Genomic DNA, 14,499 nt, shown 5'->3' with positions numbered 1-14,499 from the left:
TGCACCAGCCATGCACAGGGGTGCCATGCACATCAGGCAGACATACAGACAAATACTTTATTGATTCCATAGCCTGAGAAAAGGGTCTGGGATTTCATAGGAAATGCTGGTCCCAATCATGACGGCTTCAAAGGAAAAGCGCTAGCCAGGGCAGTTGGCCAGAGGGAGAGGCCGGCCCCTCCATGCCGCTTGTGCGGGCCTCGGAGGCATCACCCACCAGCAAAACCATGACACATGTCATTGGAACCTACATGGGAGCTCTACCCAGGAAGGGATAACCAGTGCTGTCACTACCACACACACCACTGCTCCAGACTCATCACCACACTACCATGAATCATCAATGGCCCTGGTATCCTGCAGTGCTCTGCTGCAGGAAGCCCCAGCCCTTCGAGGCCAGTGTGTGTGGCACCGTCACCCCCTAATGGCAAACACTGCATCCAGGCACTGCAATCGCAGGAGACAGGAACTGAGTGAGAAACCATCCCAGAGGAGCAGTGGGAAGTCTTGTGTGTCCCCAGGGAGCAGCAATGACACTGCCACGTCTCCCGCAGGAGTCGCCAGGAATGAGAAATGGGATAAAAGCAGAGTGCTTTTCCATGCAACCTGCATGGAGGAGTACGCAGACTTGGGGGTGTCAAATAATTACATCAACCAACGAAGAAAGAAAACAATCCTGAACAGAAAAACTAAAGAGTCTCAGCAGCTCCTCTGGGCTGCATGGTGCTACCTTGCTCTGTACATGGTCTAGTGTGAGGTGTCCCTGCCCATGGCAAGGGATTGGAACTAGATGATCTTATGGTCCTTTCCAACCCAAACCATTCTATGATTCCACGATTCTGTGGCTGCTGGGCCTGGCTTCCATCACCTGCCTGCCTCAGGGCAGGCCTCGCTCCATAAGCCATTTGAGGTAGCAGAACTAGTCCTCCATGGGATTAGTTACAGTGGGATTTTGCACGTGACTAAAGGAGACAACGTGCAGTTTGGAGAGCAAGGGCTTCCTTCTTTCTGCAGTGGGACTAGGCAACAGCCAGTGCTGATGTGTGGCAGCTGCCACGAGGCGAGGGTTCCTTGCATGGAGTGCTGTAGTGCTGCAGGAGTCACCTTACCTGTGAAGTGCACATATGCAGGCTCGTCCTGAGAGGACTGACACTCACAGGCTCCTGCGGGCTGGCATTGTTGCCAGAAGGGGTGTTGCTGGGACCTTGAAATCACCTGCAGCACCCTCACAGGCGGAAAATGTTATGGTTTGATTTGTTCTATGGATCTTCCAATGCAGATTTCGTCACCAGGGTGGGGTATCAGCCAAGTACGGCCAGTATACACTGGGGTCTTGGAGATGCCACACTCTCTTCATCCAGTGTCCTGGTCAACACACTTTGTCAGTGAAGCATTCTTTGGGAATCTTGCCTGGCTCACTGGCTTGATTCCCTTCCCTCTGTCCTCTTCACCACGTCATTGCGTTTCCACACACAAGGGGCCATCAAGTAACGGGTGATCAGCTGCTGTTTGCAGTTCCTCTCTCTGGCTGCAGTAGATGTAGCTGATGATTCCCCAGAAAGGTCTGCTTGGGAAAACTTGGGGCAAAAGCCAGTAGACACAAGAGTCTGAGGAATGGCAAAGTGGTTTGGATCACTGGAGGCTTCTGTAATTTGCTGCTTATGGTACCTCCAAGCTTATGGTTCCTTCTGCAATTCAGGAAAGCTCCTAAAATCCAATGGACAGATGGTTCACAATCCCAGTGTCTCGCCATGTGCAATATCAGTGCTCATGCAGTTCCTCTCTGAGGTCACGAGCAGTTTGGCTCTGCCCATTATCATTTCTCCATCAGCTTTGAAACTACTGCCCTGTTCCCCAGCCTAACCACAGGCTGGACGCCTTGCCCAGCCCAGCCATGGGAGCTCACGTCCAGCCTGAGGTCTGCCAGGCCGAGCGGGAGCACGTTTGCTGGTACAGCTTTGGCTGGAGGGCTCATGTTCCTCTTGGATGCCTCAGCTAGCGAGTGAGGAACACTCCTGCTCATGGGCACCTCTGGGGCTTCTTGCGGCTGGGGCTGCTGGAACACTGGCACGCTCTGCTGGACCACAACCACAGCCTTCTGGCGCTTGTGTATCTTCTCGTGGCGCAAGAGGTGGGTTTTGCGGGTGAAACACTTCTTGCAGGTGGAGCAGCAGTACGGCCTCTCCTGTGTGTGGGTCTGCAGGTGCCGATGGAGGTTATAGGTGCAAGAGAAGATCCTTTTGCAAAGGTTGCATTTCATTACAGGCTTCTTCTGAGCCTTAGGGGTCTGCTGCCGGGAGAAACATGTGCTGGACAGGCTCGGGCTGTCCACCTCCTCCTTGGGCTGGGCCAGCCAGGGCCCTCCCCCTGCATAGGTCCTACTGGCCAGGCTGCGGGCATCTCTGCAGAGAGCCCCGCAGAACTTCCCCCTGGGCCGGATCCTCAGCTCGGGGTGGACATTCCCCCAGACCTTGGCACCAAAGGCCCTGTCTTTTATGTGGATGCTCTGGTGAAGGTCGAGATGGCGTTTGTCCGTGAAGCTGATCTCACACACGGCGCACTCGTAGGGCCCCTCTTTGGCGTGGCTCCGCTGGTGAATGATGAGGTTGATCTTCAGGCGGAAGCGCTTCCCACACTCAGTGCAGGGGTGTGACCACTCGCGCACGTAGCCGCGCCGGCAGTTGCCCATCAGCAGGCTGCTTCTCTCGCACCGGCTCGGCTTCTTCTTGCTCCTGGCCTTGCCCTGCTCACTTTTGGGGCCGTTGGGGAAAGCCGTGCTGGAAGAGGCTGCAGAAACCCCTTGTAGCACCGCAGGCTCCTCTTCCTTCACCTTGACGTTTTTAGGAGAAGCTTTGTCCCGTGCCGGTTCTTTTTCTGTTAATAAACCTTCCTCTGAAACAGAACACACGCATTGGTGATTCACACTCCCCAGACAAACCCAGGTTAAGTTCCAAAGCACTGAGCAGGCTTTTAGATATCCGGGAGCTACCACCAACTGTGAGAACAGAGTTTGTAAGGGCACAAGTGGTGCCACCACAACGTTCTGAGCCACTCAGTGTGGTCTCAGGGGGTCCCAGGAAGAACCAGGCAGTGGTCTGCTGCCATGCCAGCACAGAGGCATCTGCCTCCAAAATCATAACACCAGTGACAGCCACAAGATGTAGCAGGAAAGAAGGTCACTGAAGAATTGACAGCCTGCAGTACTATGAGATCTTCACTTCTGTGGAGCTTGGGTCTGCCAGCAAACCCCAAATGTTGTGGCCAAACCAGCCCTCCTTGTGAGGGCTATGGCAAACTATCCACCTCCCCAGCAGCCCAGCCATTGAGCTGGCATGAGCCATTCCCAGAACTAGTGTCAGAAACAGGTTCCGAGCCCGTGACAAGGGAAGTGCTCTGTGTATTAGCTTGGCAAAGCTTCAGGACCAGAACAGAGGGTGTCTGCACACAGCCACCCTGCTTCCTGCACCCCCTGCTCCCAGCATGGAGAACTGGGCCATGCCACAGGAAGCTCAAGGCCAACTCTAAGACAGCACAGCAGAGCTGGAGGAAGGAAGTGTGCTACCAGTGCCAGCTCTCCCTCAGTTTCTGATAGAAGGAACTGCAACCAGTCCGTAGCTCTTTCTACACACATGATGGGGCTGAAATGGCGAACGCCAGTCGCCTGCATTGCTCAGTGATCAAAGGGAGGCTTGAAACGTTCTTTTCCCTCCCCATTTCCAGCACATTAGTGAGTTGGGAGCTACTTCCTGCCCACATCACCCTGTCTCCCCAGCCTAGAGTTACTCACTGGTGCTGGGCTCAGCCGGGTTCTCTCCCATCTCCGGTTCTGGCCGATTCTCACTCCGCAGCTGTTTTTTCTGTGCACTCAGGGACATAACGTTCATCACCAGGATGGGGAGTTCTGCTGCAGAAAAGAGAAATTGTAAAGACCCATGGAGAGCTCCCATCTTTCTGCTTTGGTGGGACACTGTGTTGGGAGCATGGAGAAGAGACAGAAAGCTGCAGCTCGAGAAGCCATGACACGTTTTAGCAGGGGAGGTTTAGGTTGGATATTAGGAACATTTTCTTCATCAAAGGTTTATCTAGCATTGGAACAAACTGCCAAGGATGTGGGGGAATCAACATCCCTGGTGGTATTTACAGGACTTGTAAACATAGTGCTTTAGGGACATGGGTTTGCAGTAGACTCAGCAGTGCTGGGTTAACGGTTGGACTCAATGATCTTAAAGGGCTTTTCCAATCCAAACAATTCTGTGATTCTATGGAAAGCACGTGAGGTGTTGGAAGGAACAGGAGTGAAGCCACACACAAGGACCAGAAGCAGAGGGAGGACTGGGAGGAGGGAAACCGAGGCGCTATGTGCTGTCACCTCTGGAGGGCAGCTTCATCCCTCCTAAACCCTTCCTCATCAATTCCACGGGCAGCATTCCCACATTCCCTTGGGTTCAGTGCCTTGAATCCTTTCTGCTTTCCATGGCAGCACCTTGACAACACACCCCAAGGCTTCTCGCTTTCCCTGCTGATGCTCTTTTTAAGCACAATGACCTGATGTGTCCTCTCCAACAGACCTGCTGGGAGCCCTCCTGAAAGCTGGGACAGGAACAGCCCAGGGAAACACATCCCACTGGCACCCACCAAACTCACCTCTGTTACCTTCCACGGGGTCTTTATCTTTTCCCAAAGCCTTTTTCACCTGGTTCATCTCTTCTGGTGTCTGCCGGGGCTTCTGACCATCTGTAATGCCTGTCTGAGGAGCCTTCTGCCTGGCTTTACTGCGTGTCTGTCGGGGCTCATCACCCACCTTGGCACGTCTACGTGGGAGCTTTGGGACATCTTTGGCAGGGACCTCTTCATTCCTCTCGATCTGGGAGGGGACGTCAGGCTTGGACACCATATTCTCTGCTCAGGGGGCAAAGGACAGTGTGTCTTATTAGGAACTGGCTGCACTTTTATCCTGTCAAATTCCAGAAGCAATGCTTCTCTCCCTACCCCTGGAGCTGGCAGGAAGTGCAGGTGACTGAGCAGAGTTACTGAGAAGATCTTCAGTAAGAGAACATGAAAATCTCCAAGGAGAGGGGAAGCCTCTCTCTAGGCAACATCTTTTTTCTCTCTTCCTGGGAGCACTTGACAAACCAACCCCCAAAGACACACCTGGGGCTCGTATCGCTTCTGGTAGTGCTCTCCAAAGGATGGAGCCTGCCCTTTGTCCCTCATCAGCACTCACCTGGCCTCTCCTGGGGCTTCTTTCACTCCCAGCTCATCAGTCCTGCAGGAATGAGCTCTCCATCAATCACAGCTCTACCCACGTCTCCTCTTCTGGCTCTGCCAGAGCCTGCCCATCCCTTTCCAGCCTTCACACTGAACAATTGATTTTCCGGCTCTCCCATGCCATGCCACCCAGCTCTCCTCACTTCTGCTCCCCAACAGCACTAGCAGGGCTGCTCCAGCCTCTTCCTCTGTCGTGGTTTAAGCCCAGCTGGTAACTCAGAACCACACAACCGCTCGCTCACTCCCCCCCCTCCCCCTCCCCAACATTCTTCCTCTCCCTGTTCCTGAAGGGATGGGGAGGAGAATCGAAAGAATGTAACTCCCATGGGTTGAGATAAGAGCAGTCCAGTAACTAAGGTATAACACAAACCACTGCTGCTGCCACCAATAATAATAATGATACGGGAAATAACAAGGGAAGAGAATACAACCGCTCACCACCCACCGACCAATACCCAGCCTGACTGAGCAGTGTTCTGTCCCTTCCGGGTAACTGCCCCCAGTTCTACATCCTGGGCATGACGTGATGTGGTATGGAATACCTCTTTGGCTAGTTTGGGTCAGGTGCCCTGTCTCTGCTTCCTCCCGGCTTCCCCTCCTCCCTGGCAGAGCATGAGAATCAGAAAGTCCTTGGTCAGAGTAAACATTACTGAGCAACAGCTAAAAACATCAGTGTTATCAGCGCTGTTCCCAGGCTGAAAGTCAAAAACGCAGCACTGCACCAGCTACTAAGGAGAAAAATGACTGCTACTGCTGAACCCAGGACACTGCAGGTTCCCAGACTCCTCCCTTCCAATTGTGTCTCCTCCCTCACCGAGGCAAGGAGGAGCATTTTTGGAAGCCTAAGGTTCATGCGTGCAATCATGTGAAGGAGGATTTCTGAACTGCACGAAAACAGGACTGGAAGGGATCACAAGACCCAGGTCCCTCCACTCCAAGCTCCATCCCAGCCTCTCCCAACAGGCTTTGTCTGTTTTTCTCATGGGATTCATCTGACTGAGCATAAATATTCCTCATAAAGCTGAGACAGGAAGCTCCATGTCTTCCTGGCACCACCTCACTCACTTTTGTTAGCTTCCATGGGAACTTCATCTTCTTCCAAAGCCTCTTCCACCTGGTCATCCTCCTCTGGTGCCTGTGGGGGCTCCTGATCCTCTCTGATACATGTCTGTGGGGACTCCTGGCTGTCTTTGGTGCAGAGCTCTTCACCCCTCTCGATCCGGCAGAGGATGTCAGGCTTGGACACGGCATAGTCTGCTCAAGGGGCAGAGGATAGTGTGTTTTGTTGGGAACTGCCTGCACCTCTATTCCATCAAGCTCCCAACCATTTCCAGGCAATCCTTCTCTCCCTAACACCAGATGATGCAGAAAGGAAGTGCTGTGTTCTTGCCCTGTGGCAGGACCCACCTTTGAGCACAGCTGGAGCTCAGCTACAGAGAAGCTCTTAAGTACAGAACATGAACTAAAATCTCAAGTAGTGGGAAAGGCTTTGTCTTGAACATTTCCTCCCATTCCAACTCTTAACAGTGACTTCAAGAGCAATTCTTGAGCTACCCATCTGGTGTCAGGACAGAAAATCTCTCAGCCCAAGTCATCCAAGAACATGCTGGATGTCCTTACAAAGACCGAGCACCGTTAGGCTGGTTCTTCACGAAGGCAGATGGAAACCTCCCTGCCACTTTACAGCGGGGCTGAACACACTGAACACACGAACTGGTTCAAGATGCAATTATGAGATTTCACCCAAATAATTCCTGCACTGTGCTGGAAGCTCACAATGCTTCCTTGACCCTGGAAACCCATTTGCATTGGGTTTCCATTGGAAACATCATCTCACATAGATTATTTTTTTTCAGTAGATATTGTTTGTATTATTATTGCTACTATTATTTCTGACAGACAATTCCTGATAGAATGGTTTGGGTTTGAAAGGATGTTAAGATCATTCAGTTCCAAACCCCATGCCATCTGCAAGAATGTCTCACACGAGGCCATGTCGCCCAAGACTCTGGACCCCGTCCATTCTTGAAAAGCAGGAGGGAGGGGAAACAGGTGGGTTTGACAGCTCAGGACAAGCTCTGCTCCCTACAGGCTGTGGCAAGCAACATCCAGCCCATCCCGTGTACCTTACCCAAGGAGATCAGTGTCTCGTAGTTGCCCCTCATCACAGCCCTGTACAGATCCTTCTGCCAACAGTCCAGTCGCTCCCACTCCTGCTCGTTGAAGTACACTGAAATGTCATCGAACGTCAGTGGCACCTGGAATCACAAGGATCACACACTCAGTGACTTCCAATGTCGTTAAATAACTGGAAACCCACAACCGCACTGGAAACCCCTGTGTGGCTGGCTTGGCTTTGGCTGCTGGAGCTCAGCGTGCCCAACCACATCAGGGCTGCTGCTCCCCGAGTCCAGGACTCCCAGGCGCTCAGCCTGGATCACTCCAGTGTTTCCTAACCCCCCTGCGCAAGCTCAGCAGGTACTCCCAGGGGCCAGGCTGGACGCTGTTACCTTTGGGATCTCACCCCGGGAACCGGGGGGCAGCCGCAGGATCCAGAAGTTCCTGTTCTTAAGGAGGTTCTCCACATTGTCGAGCCGCTGCTGGAGCTGCCCATAGTCCTGCAGGAGGCTGCCCAGGGCTGCCAGGTTGCTGCGCATCTCCCCGACCAGGTTCTCGCAGGCCAGCAGCCTCCGTTCTGCCCTCTCCGTCCGGCTCCACAGCTCCTGCAGCTGCTGGGCCCCCGCCTGCCCTGCCGCAGCCCGTGGCCCCATGGCCTGCACTGCCTTCTGCTGCTGGGCACCCAGGTCCCAAGGGAGAAATGGGAACTGAAAGGGGAGGCCCTGCCCTGGCCAAAGGGCAGTGAGGGCCTGGAAACCCACCGGTGGTGACCCCCCTCAAGGGACTCCCTCATCCCCACCTCCCCCGGGGGACCTGTCATCCCCTGACTGCGCCCCCACACACTCCCAGGCCCAGTACCCCTGAGGGACAACCCCAACAGGACCTCCCCAGCCCCAAATCCCGCAGTACTGGCACCCCTGGGGGATCCCCAGCCCCACCTCCCCATGAACTGCCTCCCCTGGGACCCCTCCCTCATCCCAGGACCAGCATCCCTGAGGGACCACCCTTCCAGCCCCCCTCCCCTGGGACCGGCCCCTGGCCCCACGCTGTGTGGCCGCGGGTCCGGCCTGGCGCTGGGCCCGGGCAGACCCGTCCCGCGGTACCCCGCGTTCCCGGCGCCCGACCCCGGCCCGGCCCGGCCCGGCCCGGCCCGGCCCGGCCCGGCGCGGCGCGGCCCTCACCTGAGCGGAGCCCCGGCGGGACATGGCGCTCCGGACCGGACCCGCGCGCCCTGCGGCAGCGGCTGGCCGCCAGGAAGCACCGCCTGAAGGGGCGGGGCCCCGCGGCGTGAGAGCGCCCCCTTGCGGCCGGGAGGAGAAGGAGGCGGAGGGATGGAGGGGGCGGGCTGTGACTCCGGGGGGCGGTGGGACGAAGGGGGCGACCCCAGTGCCACCGAGGCACGGACCGCACTCACTGTCCCTGTGCCCCGGTGCCACCGGTCCCCTGCGCTCCACGGGCTCCCCGGCACTCCCCGTGCCACCGGGACCCGGTGCAACAGACCTCACGCACCCTATAGGATGTTCAGGACCCCCAGCACCGTCGACCCCACAGGCTGTGCCAATCCCCCGGTGCCCCTGAACCCCGAAACTCTCGGTGCCACCGAACCCCGCACCTCATTGACTGTCCCGGTGCCATGGACCGCCGGTGCCACCGACGCCCCGCACTCCACAGGCTCCCCCGGCACGCCCGGTATCACCGGCCCCAGGACCCTATAGACTCTCCCGGTCCCCCGGTGCCACCCATCCCACACGCCACGGTCTGCCCCGCACCCGCCGGTGCCACCGAGCCCCGGACCCCATTAGCTGTCCCAGTGTCACCGAGCCCAGCCCCACACCTCCCTCCGGACGTCCCGTGCCAAGCCGGTCCCTCGGTGCCACCGCACCCCCTGCTCCGGGGACAGGATGAGCCCCGGCACCGGCACCGGCGCTGCCCCACCTGGGGGGGGGGTTGGAGGGGGAGGGAGGGAGCGGAGGCACCTGCCCGGGGCTTCTGCACCGCGGTCCCGCTCCGAGCCGGGCCGGGGGAGGAGCCGGGAGGGGAAAGCCGGGAGCGGGGAGTGGGAAGCGGGGCTGCTCCGCCGCTGGTTGCCGTCCGGGAGCGGGCACCGGAGCAGCCCCCCGAGCCATGGCCGCGCCTCGGCAGGTAGGACCGGGAGAGCACCGTGCGGGGAGCATCGGGATGGGGAGAATAGGGATGGGGAGAGCACCAGGGAGAGGACAGCACCGGGAAGGGGAGGGCACTGACATGGGGAGAACAGCAGGATGGGGGAACACTGGGATTGGCAGAGGATCCTACATAGGGAGCACTAGGGAGGGGAGCACTGGGAGACGGGGAGATCACTGGAAAATTGGGAGATCAGGACTGGGAGATCACTGGGATGGGAAGAGCACTGGTATAAGGGTAACACCGGTATAAGGGGAGCACCAGGATGGGGAGCAAGAGGATGGGGAGAGCTCCAGCTGGGGAGCAGTGGGATGGTGGGGAGCAGCAGGATGGTGGGGAGCAACAAGATGGTGTGGAGCAGCAAGATGGGGAGCAGTGGGAGGGGGAGCAACAGGATGAGGAGCAGGGGGATGGGAAGCAAGGGGACAGTGAAGAGCAGAGGGATGAGGAGGAGCTGGGTGGGGAGCAGCAGGATGTGGGAGCAGTAGGGATGGGGAGCAACAGGATGAGGAGCAGGGGGATGGGGAGCAACAGGATGAGGAGCAGGGGGATGGGGAGCAGGAGGATAGTGAAGAGCAGAGGGATGGGGAGCAGTGGAATGGGGAGGAGCTGGATGGGGAGCAGCGCAATGAGGGGAGCAACAGGATGGGGAACAGTGGGATGGGGAGGAGCTGAATGGGCAGCAGCAGGATGTGGGAGTAGTGGGATGGGGGTAGTAACAGGATGAGGAGCAGCAGGATGGTGGAGAGCACAGGAATGGGGAGCAGCGGGATGGGTAGCAGCACTATGCAGGGAGCAACAGGGTGGGGAGCAGTGGGATGGGGAGCAGTGGGATGGGGAGGAGCACTGGGATGAGGAGCAGCGGGATGTGGGAACACCACTGGAACAGTTTTTGGAGAGGATCCAGCTGGCAGCACAGGGCTGGGGTGCTGCCTGTCCTGCCCTGTCCTGCCCTGCCGTGTCCTGTCCCATCCCATCCTGGAGGTCACTGTCCCACCAAGGTGGTTGCAGGCACAGCAGAAGTAGGGCCAAGGGTCATGGGGTACTGCTGGTCTGGCTGCTGTTGTGGGCAAATGGGGCTAATCTGTGGGCTTGGTGATGCCGGGTGGGATTCAGGGGCTGGTCAGTGCCAAGGCTGCTCCCCACACATCCATGGAGCTCCAGGGGATCCTTGTCTTGGCAAATCCTCACACATCTGGTTCCAGCGGGACAGGTACAGTGACACGGAGCTGGCAACAACCATTGCATGTGTTGGGCCCCTGCCCAGCCGGTGCAGGGAGGGAAAGGTTGGACAAAGTGATCCCTGCTGCAAATACCAGGGTGTCAGGGCAGGTTATCCCATGGGCTCCCTGACAAGTGGAAAGCGCGCAGGGACCTGTCAGCCAGCATGATGGGAAGTGTGCTGGGAACGTGCCAGGAGCGTGCTGGGAAGCCCTTGCCTCCGTGCCCAAGTGGGATGGGTGCAAGAGCCCTTTCCCAGGCATATGCCAGCCCCGGAGCGCAGTGTGGCTGCTCGCACTCACCATCCCTGCACACCCAGACACATTTGGGGTCCTGCTGCTGCTCGGTGTGGCTCTGTGGTTTATTCCCTGCTCTGCCCCCCTGGCAGGAAGAGGGCTGGGACCCCCCAGTCGCATCCGCGCAGGCACCGGTGACATTCGAGGACGTGGCAGTGCGGCTCTCAGCAGAGGAGTGGGAGCTGCTGGAGGAATGGCAGCGGGAGCTGCACCGGGAGGTGACAGAGGGGACATCCCAGCTGCTGGCATCCCTCGGTAGGGCCCTGCCCAGCGCTGGTCCCAGCCAGAGCAGGGACAGTGTGCGGGTCCCACTCATCTGGCCAAGGAGAGCTCAGTGTGGGGGCTGCCTTGCTTGACCCCCCCCTGCCCTGTCCCCAGGGCCCCCCAGCAGCCCGGCCCTCGCTGCCCTGGTGCGGCTGCTGAAGGAGATCCCCGAGTTTCTCTTCGGTGGCCCCAGGGCTGATGTGGAGCCGGGTGCCACCACCAGCGGGGCCACTGAGCGGATGGGCGTCAATGGTGAGCACTGGGGCTGTGCAGGTGGGTGACAGGCTAGTCCTGCCCCAGTGGGTACCAGGGACACAGGGGCTCTGCCCTGGTGCCTGGCAGGGTGTGAGGGTGAAGGTGTGAGGGTGCTGGAGGTGAAGCTACCTCACAGACCCCACCAGCGCTGGCTCCACCACTGGGGTTCCAGGGAGCCAAGTGCTAAGCTGCACCCCTGGCTGTGCCCTGGGCGGAAGGTCCTGGCATTGGATTCCCAGGAGCATCCAGCCCTGAGCAGGGCTTTCTCCTGATGCTGGCACTGGCATTGCTGCAGAGCAGGCGTCTCCCTTGGAGTAGCCCCTCACCAGGCCCGATCACCACAGCTGGGCCGTGTGGTGGAACCAAGGACGCCAGCATGGGGATGAGGGGCTGCAGACGTCTGGTACTGAGGGTCTGGGCATCCTACAAGCCCCAGTGTGGTGTGTCCAGGGCTGTCCTCCCACTGCTGGGGATGCCAGGGGCTGGAATTTGCTTTCACAGTTACAATGGAGATGCCATCTGAGAGCTGCCCGCTCCGCAGCCTGGAGAGGTGCCTGGAGGAGCTGCTGGGGAGAGGGTCTGGCCCCTCTGTTCCCCCAGCAAGCAGCCTCTATGGCCCCACTGAGAGGCATCAGGAAGAGCCCGGCGGCCACCAGCCTCTGTGTGAGAGGCGCTCACTCAGAGGTGTGGCACGACATGGCATTGTGCCCATGCTTTGGCATGGCATGGTGTTGTACCATGCAGCATGGCATGGCACTGAGCGCACACCACAGCACAGCATGGCACGGTACAATGTGCACAGCATGGTATGTGGCATAGCATGGCACGGCACTTTGCGGTATGGCCTGGCATGGCACAGCGTGGCACAGCATGGCGTGACAGGGCTCGGTGCTGGTTTCCAGCATCTGCAGTGGCAGTGGGATGGAGCTGCCTGGACCCCGTGCTCGGGGGTTCAGGTACCACTGGGTGTCCCTCATGGGTGAGCGGCAGGGATGTGCTCTGCGCCCGGGAGTGATGGCATGCCTTGGGCTGCAGGGAGGGCTCAGCCATGGTCAGCCAGTCCCATAGGTCCTGCCCTGAGCGTGTCCCGCAGGCCCCTCATGAGCCCTGGCACCGGCAGCTGCTGCCCGCTGCTGTCCGCAGGCTGGGGATGGTGCCGGGTGCCCCGTCACCGCGTCCAGCATCTCCTCTACCAGCACCACTTCTGGGGAGGCAGCTCCCTGCGACATGGGCTGGAACAGGGGGCTCTGCCGCAGCCCCGTGCTGATGGCTGGTGAGGGCTTGGGGGGGGCGGCCCTGTGGGTCAAGGGGGGACCCTCTCAAAGGGGTCTGGAGGGAATCTTGGGGCATCTCAGGTGTCCTGGGAGGTCTCAGTTAGGTCCTAGAGGGTCTCAAGGAGTCCCAGTGGGTCCTGGGCAGCCCTGGAGGAGGCAGTGCTGGGGCTGGGGTCCCACAGTGGGACGTGGGGCAGGATTCAGTCCCTGTGGGGCATGTAAGGATGGGGAGGGGAGTGCTGAGTCCCAGTGTCCTGGGTGAGGAATGCTGCCCCTGGGGAGCAGGGGCTTCCCTGTGAGTCTGGGCTCTGGGGGGCTGATCCCTGGTGGGGTCCTCCCAGGAGAGGGACACCCATGTGGGGTCTGAGCTTTGGGAGAGCACACGGGGGGTCAGGTCCCCAAGGAGCACCCCTGCATCCCCTTGGTGTCTGTTCCCTGGGGATCCCCTTGTGCTGGGAGGGGGATGCTTGAGGGCCCCTCCACCCTTCTCACCTTGGGGTGATGCCGCAGGGGGCTCACCAGCTGGGAGTGTGGGGCAGAGCCCCCTGTGACAGCTTCAGGAGTGCCTGTGGGGCATCGGCATCCCCGACCCCATCCGAGCCTGGCCAGCGGCTTCCAGTGGCACCAGAGGGGCTGTGGGGACAGGCACCAGGGGCCACAGCCCCACCGCAGCAGGTCAGTGGCAGGGGGCAGTGGCAGGGTCTCAGTGGTGCTTGCTGGTTTGAGGGGCCAGGGCCCCGGTGGGAGAAGGGGCTGGAACACCGGGGGGGACGGAACAGCCGTGCTGGGTACATGGTGATGGTGGTTCAGGGCTGTGGTGCCATGCAGGGATGACGCCATGGCCCCATGTCCCCTCTACTGTGTGCCCCGTGGTGCAGAGCAAGGCAATGGCCAGGTCTCAGCATTGCCCTGACCTGGTGGCCCCTTATCCCCTGGGGCTGGGACACACATGGGGCCTTGTGCCAGCGCTGGGAACAGGCAGCCTGACAGGATGGGCAGGTTTTGGGGGCTGTGCCACCTCCCAGAGGTGACAGCACCAGCAGTGTCCCCCCAGAGCCCCACTGAGACCCAAGCATTGCGTGCATCCAGCACCACCATGCGCAGGGACCCCAACCACGCCAGCGGCACACGGCCACCTGCCACCATGGGGACAGTGACCAAGAGACCCTTGGCCAAAGGTAACGGGGGGCTGAGGCCATGCTGGGGGTGGCATGGGTGACACAGCTCCAGCACATGTCCCAGCGCCTGCACCAGGGTGAGCTCGCCCAAGAAGAGTGACCCCAGAGGGAGCCCCCCAGCCCCACGGCAGCCCCTCGGTGAGGCTGCGGTTGGCAGTGTCCACGCGCCCATGGTGGTGGAGGAGCTGGAGCAGCTGCACCGGGAGCTGGGCTCAGTGCGCCGGGAGCTCTGCGGTGTGCGGAGCCGCCTGGCGCGGCTGGAACGGGGCCAGGCGCGGGAGCTGCCTGCTCTCACCCGCGGCCACCGGCACCTCCACCGTGCCGCCCGGGGCCTGCAGAGCTGGTGCTGGGCACTGGAGACCAGCTCCCGGCTCCCTCATGGAGCAGGGGGTGCCATCGCCATCAGCTCCCTGCAGACCGAGCTGCTGCCAGCCCTGGCACAGCCGCAGCTCCACGGCCTGC

General features: G+C 59.5%; 2 protein-coding genes across 4 annotated transcripts; one reads left to right on the top strand and one right to left on the bottom strand.

Annotated features, from left to right (window-relative positions):
* Positions 1 to 43: 43 nt before the first annotated feature.
* On the bottom strand, positions 44 to 8,682 carry LOC133280079 (zinc finger protein 777-like). 2 transcript variants are annotated; one of them, XM_061474456.1, is made up of 7 exons: positions 8,568 to 8,682; positions 7,779 to 8,060; positions 7,400 to 7,526; positions 6,334 to 6,522; positions 4,645 to 4,899; positions 3,788 to 3,904; positions 44 to 2,892 (listed from the first exon to the last, which is right to left on the bottom strand). In XM_061474456.1, the coding sequence occupies exons 1-7, from the start codon at positions 8,589 to 8,591 to the stop codon at positions 1,817 to 1,819; spliced, it is 2,070 nt and encodes a 689-aa protein (XP_061330440.1). In that variant the 5' UTR covers positions 8,592 to 8,682; the 3' UTR covers positions 44 to 1,816. The 2 variants fall into 2 exon arrangements, with proteins under 2 accessions (XP_061330440.1, XP_061330441.1); XM_061474457.1 differs by having other exon boundaries at positions 3,788 to 3,901.
* Positions 8,683 to 9,348: 666 nt separating this feature from the next.
* KRBA1 (KRAB-A domain containing 1) lies at positions 9,349 to 13,189 on the top strand. 2 transcript variants are annotated; one of them, XM_061474471.1, is made up of 5 exons: positions 9,349 to 9,528; positions 11,159 to 11,321; positions 11,445 to 11,582; positions 12,087 to 12,564; positions 12,782 to 13,189. In XM_061474471.1, exons 1-5 carry the CDS (start codon positions 9,511 to 9,513, stop codon positions 13,119 to 13,121), a joined length of 1,137 nt encoding a protein of 378 aa, XP_061330455.1. In that variant the 5' UTR covers positions 9,349 to 9,510; the 3' UTR covers positions 13,122 to 13,189. The 2 variants fall into 2 exon arrangements, with proteins under 2 accessions (XP_061330455.1, XP_061330456.1); XM_061474472.1 differs by having other exon boundaries at positions 12,087 to 12,869.
* The last annotated feature ends 1,310 nt before the right edge of the window (positions 13,190 to 14,499 follow it).

The sequence above is a fragment of the Pezoporus flaviventris genome, unplaced genomic scaffold (assembly GCF_033815535.1).
Source record: "Pezoporus flaviventris isolate CSIRO_AGI_PZ_B2104156 unplaced genomic scaffold, CSIRO_AGI_Pfla_v1 ptg000079l, whole genome shotgun sequence".
NCBI lineage: Eukaryota > Metazoa > Chordata > Aves > Psittaciformes > Psittacidae > Pezoporus > Pezoporus flaviventris.
This window is presented reverse-complemented; position numbering and strand designations above follow the sequence as displayed.

Bases quoted from the DNA above. Each gene is read 5' to 3' on its own strand.
- LOC133280079 (XM_061474456.1), bottom strand. From the start codon at position 8,591: ATGTCCCGCCGGGGCTCCGCTCAG. The intron at 7,527-7,778 runs GTAACAGCGTCC...TTGTGATTCCAG, and splicing joins CCCGGGGTGAGATCCCAAAG to GTGCCACTGACGTTCGATGA. The intron at 4,900-6,333 runs GTGAGTGAGGTG...CCCCCTGAGCAG, and splicing joins TCCCATGGAAGCTAACAAAA to AGAATATGGTGTCCAAGCCT.
- KRBA1 (XM_061474471.1), top strand. The intron at 11,322-11,444 runs GTAGGGCCCTGC...CCCTGTCCCCAG, and splicing joins CCAGCTGCTGGCATCCCTCG to GGCCCCCCAGCAGCCCGGCC. The intron at 12,565-12,781 runs GTGAGCGGCAGG...CTCCTCTACCAG, and splicing joins CCACTGGGTGTCCCTCATGG to CACCACTTCTGGGGAGGCAG.